The following is a 17,700-nucleotide window of genomic DNA, read 5'->3' on the forward strand; positions in this document are numbered from 1 at the left end:
AGGGGAAATGTGGCAGCAAACTGCATGAAGATCCTTGTGGCCGATGGTTTGAGACTAGCTGAGTCTTCGGAGAGACTTTAGGTAATGTTCAGGACACCAACATTCTGTGACTGCACATGCATTTTACAGAGATAGAAATGCACCCACTCTGCAATGAATAGATCTTATTATGCACAAAGTCAACAACCTCGCTAAAGGGCTTTGGCAAGTCAGTTCCTTCGTGTTTGGATTGCAGTGCTGGCTGCATGGGGTGCCTTTGTCCACTCCAGCCCTGTTTACCAACAGAGGCACAGTCACAATATAGCCCTGGCACCATTCTGGATAAATACATTGATGTGTATTTTTGTGTTCCAACAGTTTCTGTAGCAGCGCTTACAAGTGAGAGCTATGAAAGCAAGTAAACACAAATATTAAAAAAAATATTTGCTTTCTCATCATGCATGTTTACTGTTTGCAGTTCAGGCACCTCTGGCAAGTGAGAGAGATCATTTCATCTCAGTTCCTTCCTCTAGCATACCCACCTGATGTATTTCTGTTAGGGGATCATGACACTGCAGTGTAACGTTTGCTGTTATTGTAAACTGACACTTTACTTTTGAAAAGCTGCAAACCATTTGTTCATAAAACACACTGCAATTCCCACTCGTCTGTTTGGTAGTTTGCTTGTTTTTTTTCAGATCTAAAACAACTTTAAGATATTGCTTCAAATTAAATATCCATATCTTACATGACATTTTCTTTGTAGACAAGTTAACACAAATATATTTTCCATGCATATTTATTATATGCCCACAGCAGTCAGTAATCAAATCCACTCCCCTAGTCTTTCTGACAAACTAGTAATCCTCATTGCCATAAAAGCACACCCTTTTCCTGCCATGAAACTATTCCTTAGAATAAACTTTTGCCTTTAGAGTCTCATTTTTCATTTATTTCATTAGTTTCCATCTCAGATAACTAGATTCTTTCTTTATTACAGCTGGGAATTTTTATAATGTGCAAATTGAAATAATGGTTGTAGCACAGTACTTTGCAAGTGCTTTTCATTAAGCCTCCAGCAACTATTCCTTGCTCTGTTGGATATCTCTGTGTCAGGGTTACTTTACGGTGGACAGAAATCTGGACAATTTAGGTTTAAAGAATGACAAAAAAACCTATTAGATAACAACCTCAAACATGCACTGGTTCTTGTAGCTTAATTGCATATTCTTATCATAATCAAAATACTTGAAACTTAACAATCATGCTAAAAAGTGGACCTGTCCATAGTTATATATATTCCACAGTTATATATATTCCATAGTTTCATGATTCTGAAAGTCAAAATCACTACTTGTCATTACAACTCTGTTTAAGCAGACACACAGTGCCAGTAACACATCTACATTTCTGAGATGCTACGTTGCGGCAAAACAACGTTTTGCTTTCTTATCAACAGAATGACTAAACTCATACTCTATATTCAAGCATGATTTTCTGGTTAGTATTAGTCTCTTAAAATAGCTCAGAAGCATTTGTGTGGCCTTTTGAAATTTACAGCACTCTTGATCACCAGTCTCATCTTGCTACTTTGTCATTCTGTATTGCTTATTGGTAAATGAGTTTGCTAGCATATCTTCCCACTGCTTCCAGGGTCACAGAAGCCTGAATGAACACTGAGAGAATCCACTTAATTGCAAGGATTTATGACTATGTTGTTTTCTTTTCTCCCTTTCCACTCAAACTTGTCTTCCATGTCTGACATCCATAGAAAAGGGAAAGCTGCTTATTCTAGTCCAAAACAGCAGCAGACAAGGATCACAGTTCTTTAGGGATTCCTTGTTTCTACTGCTAGGGCATAGGCAACAGAGAAACCGATTTTTAATCCACCCAAGGACAGGGTACTGAACCACAGAAAAATCCAGTGCCAATATAGTATCAGCCACGATCAGTCTGCAATGAAATAATGAGCTACACAACTGGCAAAAACCCCCACAAGCTGTGTAACTTACAGAAGTAACAAGCTGCTTGTTTGGATTTGAGATACCATGCTTTCTAAGGTGAAACACAGGCGCACCATTATCCAATAAACAGATTTTTAAGTTCTGGAAACTCAGAACCAGAAAGTTACTATTTGAAAATCTGTCTCTGCCTACACAAAGAGTCTGCTGTGTGAACCAAGTATAATTTGTGTGTCAAACCAAAGCCTGTCTCTTTGTCTTATTTATGGCTCTGCTACAAGTTTGGCTAGCAGAGGAATCAATCAAATCCAACCAACCAGTAAAATGATTTTGGGAACTGTGGAGGTTTAAAAACAAAAAACCCAAAAAACCCCAAACTATTTCAGCTTTTCTGACAGAGCATGGTTATTCTAAACAGCACATTTACCCACTGAAAACTTACCAATGGAGCGATGAATGCAGGTGTGCTGATTATCACTCAGAAAAAAACCCTCCTTGCACTGACATTCGTAGCTGCCCATAGTATTGACACAAATCTGCTGGCACCCTCCATTGTTATCCAGACACTCATCAACATCTAGAAGACAGAAGGAAAAAGAAATTCAGGGTAATGCACAGATTCAGAATACAAATCTAGAAGAGTGAGGAACACACAAAAAGGCACACTGCAAATTAAGCTAATGAAGATTACTCAAATTAGTTAATCCAAATTAATCCCTCTAATTGTTTTTTCTGCATCCTAGGGCAGAAGTTGACATGAAAAAAACCAAAACAAAACCCCAAACAGTGGGGAGAGGAATCTCCCTAAGCCTTCATGTATTCTGAGCTGCAAATTGATTTCCAGAGCACAATGAACATGAATAACCTAAAAAGGCTGTGACCCCATCTGCCAAGTGTGCTGTTGCACTCTGTCATTCCCACTCCACTTGGAAAGACATACTTCAGGTCTACAGTAACTTCTAGCAGGGATAGCAGGCAAACACAAAGGGCATTACTGGGTGAAAAGAGTCTTTATAGAGTTCTGGTCTTGAACAGAACAGCATGTTTCAATTACTGGAGTCATAACCCCCTACTTTGTCAGTTTGTTTAATGTTGTTTAGTGAAAAGAAGGCTTCTTAAATCTAAATGTTCCGTGTCTATATTGTCATTTTAATAAGCAAATATATAAAACCACAAAGGCAGCATTAGCTACTGGCTGTTTGAGGGCCTATGCTCCATCACTTCTCTTTGGTAACTGTTTTTAGGCTGTAGTGTTTAACAGACACCTATGTATCAGCACTGCCACTACTAGGTATCTGACCCACATTCAACTTTGCAATTTTTCTGTTTTGCTCATGAAAATGAGTAATGTCTATTTTTTGCTTTTTTTTGCCACCTGAAAATTCCACGCTTTCCTTTTTTATGAAGACCTTTCAGCCAGTTACGATATTTCACAGTATGTGCCAACATGTTGGCAATGGAGTTGGTGTGTGTTTTGCTTTCATTTTATTTTTTGGAAGGGGCAAAAAAACCACAACAAAGTTAAATTATCCACAACGCTCCAAACCTCAGAAAAGCTGGCATAGCTCCTGCAGAAATTAATTCCACCAGGAGTGGCCACAACACAGTAAGGTAAACCCAAGCTGCTCTTGATGGTACTGCTGCAAGCAAGGCCAACTCCAGGCAGCTCTGAATGCAGGGCTGGCCATGAGCTCCAGCAGCTTGCTCAGCTATTGCTGTTGTGCTGCCTTCGTGTGACAGCAGTTGTAGCTCTTTCTCACAGAGAAAAAAGCTCTGGGTAATTTACAGCAGCACCCAGGGAAACCAGGCAGTCTCATTCTGTCTTGAACTACAATGTAAGTGTGTAGACAGTCCTCCTTTTTTTTATTTACCAGGAAATGTTAAGTGCTATTGACAAATTTTCGGTATCAAAATCCCCCCTGCCCTCAGTTCTTCCTCTTTTCCAGATGTGAACATTGTCACGACCCAATCAGAGATTTTGGGAGTGTGGAGGAAAAGGGAAAGTGAAGACTTTCCTTGCCTACTTCTGCACAAGAAGGAAAATAATCTTGGTTAGATCCTTCCTCTGTCAGTCAGCAGGCCTTGCTGCCCTGTCAGTGCCAACTCAAACTTGCTCCCTCAGAATAGCAGCCTGGAATCTAGATTCTCCTTTTTGGAAAATTAGCTGAGCACTTACTGAAGGAAAGTCTCAGTTGGTACATGCACAAACCTCAAATTATGCTACAAAGTATGTGGTCTTCCCAGAGCTCTGTTTATGGTATCACAAACTAACTCAAACAGTTGCCTTTCAACTCTCATTAATACTCTGAAACGAATGCATTGATTTGTAAACTTTTTTTTTCTGCTCTTGATAGCAAATGCTAATCACTTACCATTTCCATAATAATCAATTTATCACCAAGCCCTAAATCCATATGCTAGAATAAAATTATTACAATCAAAATTCTTTAAAAGGATTTTCTATGAGGAATTTCTTCCAATTGTGTTCAATTGCTACTCTCAAAATTATTTTAGTAGGCATTGATGAAGGACTTGAAGAAACCAAACAGGTGGGATCTAGGACTACTCTACACCATACATATGCCTTGCAATGGATCTTGGCCTGATGGTGCAGGATTTACATGTTCTCAGGTCTCAGTCCTGAGAGTGGGTTAGGCTTTTTGTACCACTTTGTATAACTGCAGTCTTAAAGGGCACTATTGCTTACTATTCATCACACCAAGCAATCTATTGGACATGGATGCCTGGAAAATATTTACTGAATTCTTCACTTGGAAAATTTTCTTTCCAATAAAGTCATTTTATGATCAACCTATCAGTTCGTTAATAATGCAGTTGAGAGAACAGCATAAAATAGTCTTCTGAAGTTATGCAAGAGAACTCCATTGACTCCAAGAAGCTCAAGCTTTGGTAGATCCAGCAGAGTAATTCCTTAATGTCTCTGATATTTTTCAAATCTCACAAATGAAACACCTGCCCAAGGGCCTATTTCTTTTTTTCATTGTCCAATTCTTATTCAGTGCAGCTCAATTTATCCACCTGAAAGTGGAAACATTGGTAGTGCAACACGAATGAGACTGAATTTAGGACCAGATTTCCTAGCAATTAAGTTCCACATAAACACCAAAATAAGTAGTCAGATTTTCCACAAAGCTTTTTTTTAGCTCCAGTTTTGCTGACTCTCTACATGTCAAACATGGCTGTTGACTGTTTTGAAAAAACTGAGAGTAGATTCTCAGTAGCTTTAATTGGTGCCAACTCTGTGTGACAGTATATACCTGTACTCCAGGGCCTAACTCTGGAGATTTGAAAAAAGTCACTTATGGCATAAAAGTGACTCAAACACCTACTCTAAGCCCCAACTAAACCCATATTAAAAACTTTTAAATTTATTGAGCACAAATACAAAGCTTACTTGGTTTATTACTCTATTCTTAATAAAACAGAATTTTTCTCTTCTTTTGAGCAATAGACAGGTCTTCTTTCATAAACTTTTACACAAAATCAGGTACCACTGATCAGTCAGGATTGTCAGGAGACAATAATTCAGATTGTCTCTGAGGATGGCAGCCTCAAGGTAGAAGGAGCTAGCCTCCATTCCTTTAAACTGGTGTATGGAAAGTCAAATCCATTTCCCATCCTCCTTATATGACAAAAGTTTCAGCTTGGTCTCCCCACCTGATAGTGTGCTGGGTCCTAAAGTAAATTATCCAGTTCTCAAAGGAGAGCTGAGTCCCAAAACCCAACTGATGCAGGAAGATTTCACCAAGTCTTTACAATCCAAACCCACTAAAGAATGTTAAATTATTCTCACCTGAGCTGAGCTCAGATGGTTATTCCACATGGCTACTCCCACCCTCAACCTCAAAAAGAGGATGAAGAACTAGTAGAGAGTGAATAAGCCATCCTCTGTAATGCTCATCCACAAAGAACTGTCCTGTGATTCTGTTTGCCAAAGACAACTGCTGCTGGAAGCACTTAGAAATAGCTCAGTTTCCACAGCTTTTAGCTGTTCCTTACCAGCACAAATAAACAGCTCAGATGACCACCAGCACAAAAGCAAGAATTGCTGCTGCAGAATTTAGACCAGGGACAAACCTATGTTGGCAGGGAGAGGAGCCCCTGGACTTCAGAGTGGCCAGTCCTCATCAAGGACAAGCAGGACCAGGGCAAGAGCCAGCTCAGGGAAAGGCTGGGAAAGGAGAAGGATCTTTCAGCAGAGACAGAGAGATAACAGCTGCATAAATGCATACATATGTAGCTATATCTATATCTCTATATCAGAAGCATTATGCAAATGAATGCAGATTTCAATTTGCATAAGACCTCTAGCTTTTTGGCCCACTGCCTTCATATAATCAAACTCGTGTTCTATACCTTAGTAAGATGAGATCCTCTGGAGAATGGTAGTGTGGAACAGTATCAAAGGGTAGGAAATATTACAGTTGATAAAGATGAATGTTTTATGTATTAAATAAACAAATGTTTTCAGTTTCTCATTTAATTTATCTGATGAATTTTTCAAATTAACTTCACTGGTGTTTCACCCTGATCTGGCACAGAGCTTCCTGCAGTGTTTGGCCTAAAGAAGCTCTTTCAGCAGAGTGTCCTGTTTGGATACCATGGAGGGAGAAAGGTCTGCTAAGGGTACCTGAAACCAAAACCATGAGCAGGAAGACACAGAAGTGGAAACACTACACAGAGTCAAAGCCAGGAACAGTATGTCCACTGTTTTCTTCCTCCCCTGATCTTCTCTTCCTTCCTTCTGACATTTTTATGTCAGCATTTTCATGAACATTTAAGACCCTCAGAAATCTGAGTCTTCAAAATCACCAAAGCATTTGGGAACCATAGTAAAATGTACTTGCTGTTGCACCAAGACTTCCAAAAACAGGATTTTGACTCATGATCTAAGGAGCTGATCCTGCTATTTTTTTTCCTCTAAGCAACTCCTAGAAACTTTTGGAAGATATCTCTAAGATGCCTATTTAAGCAGTGCAGAACATCATGAGAGAGAGATGAAGAACTGATAGCAATACTGCGGACTTGACACAAATGTTAGCAACAAAACACCACTTGGGATATTTTGCATTTGTAAGGGAAAAGAGTAGCAACCACAGGCTTGGAAAATGTAAGTGCCTGATTCTGGAATTTTAGAATCATTATATTCTGAATATTTCTAGTCAGAAAGTTGGCTGAAAGTCTAAATAAAATTTTTAAAAATCACAGTGTTGGATTTACTACAGTCATATTTATATCAAAATCACACCTAGCCCAGCATTTCTGACACTGTCCTTGTAGCTGATATTCAGGAGAAGACTGTAAAGATGGGACAATACCATTGCAGACATGTTCTCCCAGGTTTCAGCATCGCACACCTATCAACTCTCCTAAATCACTTCCTAGACTATTGTCCTGCTGGGTCTTTCCTGTGTGATTTCTCTAATCTCCAATGAGCCCAACATGATGGGGCAATCACTTCTGCAATTCAATTATGAGATTCAATTTTAAGTTTTGTAAAAATGACATACTTTTGTTTATTTCTAAAATGCTACTTCATATTCTGGATGAATGCCCCCAGATTCCATTATTGTGAGCAAGAGTAAATATTCATTCACTACTTGCTTTTTCTGCATTTTTCTTCATCTTACAAATCCTCCCTAGCCTCATACTGTCTCTCTCATCTATTCTGAACCCTGAAGCACAGCAATACACAAATAAGATAATCACAGAAACAATTCAAATGACTTCAGTATATCATGTTTAAAACCAAATGTGCTCATTTCTGTGAGTTAACCTTTAATGACAGCAACATTTGGAACACACTCTTCTCACTTCTCTAATCCTCCAAGTACCGTGATGCTCTGTTGGAGTGGGTGTCTTGGAAGATGGGATCTCAAGATACCCATGTGAGCCCAAAGAGCAAATCTGGCATGTAGGAGTGGTATCAGATCAGAGGCTGCAGGCAGGTGCTCCTGCTGGAACGTTCCTACAAGCAGTGACACGCTGTGAAGGGAGGGAGGGTGATCCCTTGCAGCAGCTGAGGGGGCCATGGAAACAAGAATCACTGCTAATTGGAAGAGCTGCCAAACCATCTTCCTTAGACTGACTTCATATGAGCATGCAAAGAGAAGTATAGAGGCAAGAGACATTGCTACCTATGTAGACAGCATTTGTATCTCCAGCATATCTGAAATCAGACTTCATCAAAAATTTAAAAGCTGGGCCTGAATTCTCTGTTATTTGTACATGAGGCTAGATTCTACTTTTATCCCCTCCTTTCAGAAACTGAAAAATCTGGTGAAGAAAAGGAGAAAGAGCACCACAGCCCTGAATTCAATGCTTCATTCACTCCCACAGTTGCAAAAATACCCACTAGAGCCCTTGGTGAGAAAAGATGCACTTACAGAAGAGGGATCCTACAGTAGTCAATGTTTACTGAAGTAGACATAAAAAACACCTCCCAAACCAACAAAAAGTGTGCAAAACTACCTGTCCCCAAGAAATAAAGCACATTTTGCAGATGGGAGACATAAAGAAACAATCACAAGAATGTTCATGGGTGATGAATACTACAATAATTTTAAAGTAATTGATGAATTAATTGATCTCTAGAACCACTCTTTTGATATGTACAAGGATAGAACACTTAAAGTGATGGCTGCATCTGTCCTGGAGAATTCAGTCTTTTAATGGGTTACAATCACCTATCCACTCCCACTCAGCACCCACTGACTGGGCATCTTGTTTGCCTGCACAACTTGAAAAGGATGCTTCAAATATTTTCTGTAATTATTTTCTGACACACAGTGGAATGTCTTAAATTTCACAGTAGGCAAACACGGCGTCAATGCAGCTGCAAGAGACTTCTTTGCTCTGTACAGCCTAGGAAACATGCATGTAACTCCCAGTTTAACTCTGCTGCCCACTTGCTGAGCTGAAGGTAACAGCCCCATGGATATTGTGTAGATGTTGCATCAAGTTCAACTCTCTTGATGTCATTTGTCCTTTCTTAATCAACTGGGCACCACTCTCTCTCTCCTCTTAAGACACTAAAACCATTTTCACAGCTTTTAGCATTTCCAAAATAAACATCCATATCCCTGAATGTGACAGTTGTAGCTTCTATGCTTTCACAGTGCCTAAACTCAACAAAGTTCCTGCTCAATTATTTGTTCATGTTACCCACTCTTTTGATTCAGGCTTCAAAACAATTGTGTGTGAATTTGATCACACTTCTTTTCATCTGTGCCACTGTCCAGATGATGCCAGCAGCCTTCTGGCATGAAGCTCTTCTGTGAGACACAGAGATCCACAGCTCCATTAGTATAAGTTTGCAGTTCCCACTGATATCTAGTTATATGTAGGCACTCCAAGTGGCAAATGCTGGATTAACATTACTCCATAAACTACTGGAGGGAAGCTCATTACAGATACAAACAAGCAGCAGTCCAGATGAATTGAAGGAAAAATTTGAGATAAGTAAATTATTTAGTCTATTATCATATGCCCCCTTGTCTTTTTCCTCAGCATCATTAACTGCTGCAGGCTGAACTGAACTATCCTTCTTCCAGGATAATTACTGCTTATACCTGCTTCCTTTTACATTTACTTATAGGCCCTACCAAGATTACAAAAATCTGGTTTGGGTTAACTTAAAACTGCTTGTTGTTGTTCTTGTTGTATTGTTATTATTGTCTCAATAATGAAAAAAGATTTTTTCTTTTGGGGCAAACAAACCATGAACCTTGACCCGGAAGGTGAGACAGTATCTCTGTCTCAAGTGAGACAGTGTCTCCACCTCCCATAGACCATCTCCAGGTCTATGGCACATGAAGTACTTCCTTCCTGAGCTCCGGTAATAAGAGCCTAGAAAATGGCTAGATTAAAGATTTTTGTTGTTATCTGTCAGTAACACAGCTTGGGGCCTCTCTAACTGTGAGATGATTTTAACAGATGAGTGATTTTTACCTCAACACTGCAGCACCCAGTAGGCTATGAAGTAATTCTCATGCTCTATATGGACAACACTTAAGGTCCATGAAAAATGGAAGAAATGGGAGAGTCTCAAGCACAACTTTCAATACAGTGTAATGAGAACTATAGCAGGAGTAGAAAAAGATTGGCTTATTCAGGTGAATTGGCTTAGTCAGACACATATCTACTCACTAAACTTCTGGGGAACAGAAAAATGCTGAAATCCATCCTGTAGGTCATATCAAAACAATTACATTTTCCTGAAAGTAACTCCATCGGTGAAAACTGTTTTATAAACACAGCCTCAGTTTCTGAATAGTTTCAGAGAATGAATGCTTCCTTGGGCTCAAAATGTTTGGGCAAATGGGCATTTTTGCCACCTGGGAAATGAGTTCAGCATTTCCACTCTCCTAAACATGAGCAACACAAATCTCAGTATTTAGAACAAATATGTTCTCTGATTTTTCTGGACAGAAATACCTGGAACATATTTAAGATTTTACAGCAAACAGTAATTTTTTTTTTAATATTAAATGGCAACACTAGCTTACTACTCAACCCAGCTCTTCTATATCACACAGTACAAAGCTGAACTGGTTGGTTGGGGTTTTTTTGACTACCTGGGTTTAAGAAAACAGTTGGACCCCTGTGCACCAGCTAAGCAGCAGCCACCCATTAGAACATGTAAGCTACATTAAGTTGTGTTAGTACTAAGCAACTCAACAGATGGACACATCAGCCACATTCACCTCTTATAAAGAGAGACCAACATTGCCCTGAGCTGGGAATTACCAATGAAAAGCAACAGCAGTCAAAAAACCTGACTTCAGGAACATCATATTTATGTAGAGAAGGCAAGAATTTAGTAAGTTTGGAGCTGGCTTGGTAGTGTACAGCCAACACAAACAAAGAACCCAAAATAAATCAAAACAAACAAACACCTTAACTCCACCTTCCCTGTAAAATTCACCAGACCTGCATATTCTTTTTGCCAGCACTCGGGAACACATAAATAGATTTCTCAAACAGCTATATAACACCGTGCAATTTTTAAAGGAAAAACCGTAAGAATTCTGGAGATCATCCAATCTCTCTGCTCGGGCAGGGTCATCCTTGAGCATATTACTCAGGATTGTGTCCACATGGCTTTTGAGGGTCTTCCATGGAAGGAGACTCCACACCCTCTCTGGGCTGCCAGAGCTCAGTTTCCTGCATAGTAAAGAAGTTTCTCCTGATGTTCCTCGTGGAACACTTCCTGTGTTTTAATTTCTGCCCATTGACTCATCCTGCTGTTTGGCATCACTGAGAAGAACCTGGCTCCCAGCTCTTGTCAGGACACCCTCCATGCAGATACTGACAGACATTGGGTAAGATCCTCTTTTGGCTGTCTCTTCTCCAGGCTAAACAGGCCCAGCTCTCTGAGCCTCTCTTCATACAAGAGATTTCTAGTACCCCGATCATCTCCACAGCCCTCTGCTGGACCCAATCCAACAGATTCTTGCATGTAAATTAATCTGTAAATTACAGGAACAATGCAGAGCTTTCTACAGCCATTCCACTGAAAGCTTTCTTACCTTTTACTCTGAGATACCTAATATTGGTTGTACAGAACCTTAAATCAGAGGGGAAACTATTTACATGTTAAGGCAAATGGACTGACCATCTACTGACAAATTCTGCAACTTGAAAGCCCTGAGGTCCCACTCAAACAGTCTGTGTGAAATGATGAAGTGGACACTTGCTGGAATCTACTCAAAGCAAAACTCAGTCCTTGCCTGGGGTATTCATGTAATTTCAGAGCACAAGAATGAGTACTCACATTCTTTCAATGTGCAGTCATTAACAGCCTGAGCCTGTGGTCCACTCAGGTTTTATAGACTAGAGGAGATCTTAAAGTTATTTTTAAAGTAACTAAAACCAAATCTCTTAGACTTCCCTAACATGTTCATACAGGAAGTTTAGGAGTTTTTTGTAAGTACTGAACAGCATTTGGTGACATATAGCCACTCTCAGGCCTATTTAAGAAAGCACTGCAGCTGTACAGGCAGCAAGATACCATGATTTGTACCTGTTGTGCACATAGAAATTTTGATGCACTGGGAACAAAGTGCTTAGCATCTTATTTAACAAGCCCTATATGACTGGACACACAGTACAAATCCAACCCCCCTAAATCCTTAGTTGGGTCCAGAACCCTTTCATTGCTGTCATACTCATAATTTTTCTGGAATTTCTGATTAATTTCAGAAGCAATTTCTTAATTATGCCTTCAAAATAGCAACACAAATAATTATATAGTTTGTCTAATTTTTCAAACATTATTGCTCCAAACTATGCCCCAATTTATGTAACAAAATATATTTTCGTTACAGAAACATAGAACAGATAGGGTTGGCAGGAACCCCTGGAGATCATCTAGCCCAATACCCCTAAAGCAGGTTGCACAGGATTATGTCCAGGTAGGTTTTTAATCTCTCCAGAGAAGGAGACTTCACAGCCTCTCTGGGAACCCAGTTCCAGTGCTCTGTCACTCTCACAGTAAAGAAGTTTTTCCTTATATTCAGAAGGAGACTTCATGTGTTTCAGTTTGTGCCCCTTGTCCCGGAAGATATTTGTGTGCATTTATAAGATCCTCTCAGTCATGTCTTCACCCATTTGGTTCCTCACAGGAGAGGTGCTCCAGTCCCCTCATCATCTGTGCAGCCCTTTGCTGGCCCCACTCCAGGAGCTCCATGTCCCTCCTGTCCTGAGGAGCCCAGAGCTGGACATGGCTCTCCAGATGCACCTCCCAGGGCTGGGCAGAGGGGTAGGATCACTCCCTGAGCTGCTTGCAATGCTCTTCCTGATGCTCCCCAGGATTCCACTGGGGATTCCACCTCCTTGCCCTCAGGACACTGCTGGCTTGGGAACATTTCAGTGTCCACCAGGACTCCCAGGTCCTTCTCCTCAGAGCTGCTCTCCAGGAGATCACCCCAGCCTGTCCTGGTACCTGGGGTTGTTCCTGCCCAGGTGAAGGACCCTGACCTTGCCTTCGCTGAACTTTGTTGGGTTCCTCTCTGCCCAGTTCCCCAGTCTGCCTGTGTTTCACAGAATGACAGCACCTTCTGGTGTGACAGGACACTGCTTCCTGCTTTGTATCATCAGCAAATGTGCTGATACATCTCCCCTTCACCCAGGGCCTGATGAGTAAGAGGAACAATACTGGGGCCAGTCCTGACCCCTGGGGACACCACTGGGTACAGGCCTCCAGTCAGGCCTGGCACTGCTGTTCTGCTTGCTGTTCAGGCAGTTCTCAAAGCCCCTCAGAGCCCACTTAGCCAACCTGCCCTCCTGAGCTCACCCACAAGGATCTTGTGGGGGACAGTGTCAAAAGCCTTTGAGAAGTCAAGGCAGAGAACACCCTCATCTCCAGCCCATCATTCCATCACAGCAGGCTATCCAACTAGTCAAGCGTGATTTCCCCTTGGAGAATCCATGATATAAACAAAGGGATCACCCTCAGCAGCTTTGCAGATGGCACCAAGCTGAGGGTGCAGTGACAATCCAGAGGGACCTGGACAAGCTCGAGCAGTGGCCCATGGGAATCTCATGAGGTTTAACCAGACCAAGTGCTGGTGCTGCCCCTGTCTTGGGCACATCCCTGTGTGTGATGGATCCAGGCAGGGGATGAGCAGAGGGAGCAGCCCTGGCTGAAGGACCTGGGGGCTGTGGGTGAGAGCTGGCCCTGCCCCAACGCAGAGCCCCCTGTGCTGGGCTGCACCCAGAGCCCCAGGGCAGCAGGGCAGGGGGGATTCTGCCCCTCTGCCCCTCTCTGCTGAGCCCCCCCTGCAGGGCTGCATCCAGCCCTGGGCCCAGCACAGCAAGGACAGGGAGCTGCTGGAGCCAGGCCAGAGCAGGGACACCAAGGGGATCAGAGGGATGGAGCAGCTCTGCTGGGAGGAAAGGCTGAGGGAATTGGGATTGTGCAGCCTGGAGAAGAGAATGGTGCAGGAAAAACTCATGGTGGCCTTCCAGTAGCTGATGTGAGCCTACAAGAAAGTGAGAGAGGGGCTTTTTACAAGTACAAGCAGTGACAGGACAAGGGAAAATGGCTTTAAGCTAAAGGAGGGTAGATTTAGATTTGAAATTAGGAAGAAACTCTTCCCTGTGAGGGTGGAGAGGTCCTGGCACAGGCTGCCCAGAGAAGCTGTGGCTGCCTAATCCCTGCAAGTGTCCAAGACTAGGTTGGACGGGGCTTGGAGCAACCTGGGATAGCGGAAGATGTCCCTGCCCACGGCAGGGGGTAGAATTGAATTATCTTGAGGGTCCCTTCCAACCCAAACCATTCTGTGATTTTACCATTTTTTTCCTCCACATGCTCAGAGGTAACATCCAGGATGAGCTGTTCCATCACCTTTCCAGGAATGGTGAGGCAGATCGAACTGTAGTTTTCCAGGGTCTTCCTTCTTGCCCCTTTTTGAAGACTTGAGTGAATTGTTTCTAATAATTTCTTTCCACATCTCATAAGGCCTCTTAGTAATAAATTTTGCTTTAATCTCAAACATTGCAAATTCTCTAGACAATCATTCTTGTAAAAGTATGTCCAGTGACTTTTTAATGAGTAATTATTATTATTTTGATTTTAGCTACAGTCATCAAAAAAGTCATATTAAAACATCCTGCCATCAACTACTCCATGTTCCTCCCTGCTCCTCTTTTATGCAAAACTATGTCTTCTGCTCTGATCCAACTCCAGTAAGAAACAAGGAATATTTTGAGATGCTTGAAAAGGAACTGGACTGAAGTCTGCAGAAGGTAATGAAAGCAGTAAAAACAAGCCTCTACCTTAGTCTTGTAGTTGGATCCAGACTTTCAAGTTTGCACACTGCACACTGAAGTCAAAAGAATAATGTAAAGATGCAGAAATTCATGAGGAGTGTTAGACAGCAAAGGCAGGGCACTGTGGAAATCTGAGACACTAAAATCTACTTAGCAAGAAATTCACTACCAACCGTTCATCTAGAACTCATTCCTACTGGAAAAGAGTTAGGTCTCATTTTCTAATGCAGTCAGAAACTATGTAGTAGATATTCTTTGTGATGGCTGTTTCTTGACTATATAAATCATATTGTTTACCATAAATCAACACTGCCAAGTTCTGACTGCATTCTAAGCATAGCTCGACACTGACTCTGAAATCAGGGATCTGATGACTTCTTTGTCTGATGTCTTTTTGTAATCCATATGAATTCAGTGTTTCAACTGGACCTATGGAATTTCTAGGACTCAAAAAGGCACCATTTCTTTAGGGAGGGCTTGAATGCCATTCACACCTGACACACCCATTAGAGACTGGAATCCTGGACCCTCAGGTGAACACACATTCTCCCTTGGTTTAAGTAAGCACTAAACACAATGCAGCTCCCAAAGCTTTGATAAATTCAACATATTTTATAGTTTTTCCATTAAGGAATACATCAATAGAGGCCACACTGACTCAGAAATTTGCTTTTATGAGAAAGTTAAAACAAATTAAGAAAAGACACAAAATAACATAAATGAGGTAAAGCAGTAAGGATGCAGTATCTCTGAGCTTGTTGAGCCAAGACACTATCTACAGCCGTATTAAACTAACTAAGAGCATCCATATGGGATTTAACTTACACATATTAGCTTCACACTCTAAGCTGCTTATTCTTTACTTTCCTGAGTGTTCAATGTAGAGAAATCTTTGCTGTGATTGATTACCTCCTCCAGGGAGTAAGTATTTGAAAAAAAGAAGAAAAAGGCTCAGGCAACAAGAAGACTTGCAGAAACAAGAGACTGAGATTGATGCTGCTGTCACACAGCTCCCAGTTTCCTAATTTATTATGACAGTCTGAGAATCCAACTTCATAGCTGACAGCCACCAAGAGTTATTCTACACTTTTGATTATTTCTCCATACCTAACAAAAACCTTTGGTCCATGCTGATTTATACTCTCACTTGTTTTGGTACTTTTCAGATCACATTGGCTTAAGAAAGCAAACATACAGCAAATTAACATGTAAAGAAAGTTATATCCCATTTGAACTCCAAAGATTAATGTGGGGTGACCAAACATTAGAGTACTTTTAAAGGAGAAAACTTTACACAGAAATAGAAAAAGCAAGATAAGGAAAGCAGAGTGTTGAGATCCCAGCTTCGGAGAGGGCTGGATACCAATGACCTTTCCATTAATCACCAAGAGAATTCTAGATTTTTACTGGACGTTGGAAGATCATCAGAACTCAGATGTTATAATCCTATCTTGAAAGAGAGATTTAATTTAGTTTTCTGACTGCCGGCTACCATTTGGCACCATGGAGACTTTCACAAGATGCAGACAGCCAAGTAACAAAAGTAAACCCATGTATACAGAAGTTGCATGTAAACATCTAATAGAGAATTGTCTCTAGAACATTTACATCCCAGCTATCCATATTTTCTCAGCACCTACTCATCAGTCAGCACAAACTGCAGAATAGCAATACCAATATGTGTTCTAAAATCTGATTCATTCTACTGTACCATGAAGACTGGATACTTTAAATTGCAGTGATGAATCACAGCTGTTCTTATTAATCTCATGTACAGACCAAACAAGACTGGTGAAATATCTGAAACCAGGAATATGGTAAAAATCAGTTTGCTGAAGAAATATATCAGAAAATAAATTTCTTTGTCACTTAGGCTTGCATATGAAAACCAAAGAACTTCAAAAAATGCTTTCAATTTTTTCATTCTGCAAGAACACATTTGTCACTACAAGGCAGTCTGCTACGCAATTTGTAGCATGGATTTGTGTGAATGTGCTCACTGCAGATTGTCTTGGGAAGGTTCAGTAGCTAAATACCAGAAGCTCCCCTCATCTTAAGGATCTTACTACACCCCAAGGACCTGATCACTGCCTGTCATCTTTTGCAGAAAGGCAGAGCTCACAAGAGTTTAAAACACGCAGATAAATGTGCTGTTAAACCTTGCATTTCAACAGTTCTCATCTTGTCTATAAATATATATTTTATACATTCCCATTCCCATCTTGTGGCTTGGACCTCTCACAGTTAGAACAGCTCCTTGCTACTCAACTACTGAGACCTGATTCAGGGCCTGGCCTGCTTCTCTTAAGGCATAAACCACCTCCAAGTCCCAAAATCCTGTTCAAGTAAAAGTCTGGAAATGAGTAAGAACTTCAAGATTTAGATTATTAACTTTCTCTAGAAAAATACCATAATTTTACATTTGTTTTAATAAAAAAGGAAGAGTTATAAAAAGAAGGCTGTTGGGTATATTCAACCTTCCTCCATCTGCCAATGGGCTTGGAATTACTAACCAGGAAAATCTGGAAGACTGTTTAAAACTGATATTATTATTGGAGGACCTGCTAATGTGCTAGAGAGGGACAACACATAACTGTCAGCTCACCTAATAGTCTTCTGGAACTAGGAAAGAAGGGCAAGGAAAACTGGAAGATGGCCAAGAAAATTGACCATTTTTCAGCTCCTCTAAAATATTTTTATGAAACTAAAAACAACTTTGCAAAAGCTGTTTAGTTTCATATTGAGAAGGTTAATAAAAAAAATCTATTTGAGCTGTGGAGAAACATAAAGAAAAATAAACATCAGGAATACCAGCATTTGCTTGGAGTTTAAGCAAGCAACAATTGTGCACAGCTGTCAGGAGAAGAAGAAAAATAAAACAGCTAAATAAAAAGGAAGACACTGATCTCTTTAATCATACCAGTAATTATGCAATCCTGAGTTATGTGACACTTCTGGAGAAAAT

At 40.7% G+C, this 17,700-nt stretch overlaps 1 protein-coding gene across 3 annotated transcripts in view; it reads right to left on the reverse strand.

Moving 5' to 3' along the window:
- Positions 1-17,700, reverse strand: part of SCUBE1 (signal peptide, CUB domain and EGF like domain containing 1) — a 208,553-nt gene that overhangs the window by 139,231 nt on the left and 51,622 nt on the right. For all 3 annotated transcript variants that reach the window (XM_064701742.1, XM_064701743.1, XM_064701741.1), the window contains exon 4: positions 2,383-2,517. In XM_064701742.1, coding sequence (XP_064557812.1) covers positions 2,383-2,517 — 135 coding nt within the window. The remainder of the gene's footprint in view (positions 1-2,382; positions 2,518-17,700) is intronic.

This window comes from Zonotrichia leucophrys, chromosome 1A, assembly GCF_028769735.1.
Source record: "Zonotrichia leucophrys gambelii isolate GWCS_2022_RI chromosome 1A, RI_Zleu_2.0, whole genome shotgun sequence".
NCBI lineage: Eukaryota > Metazoa > Chordata > Aves > Passeriformes > Passerellidae > Zonotrichia > Zonotrichia leucophrys.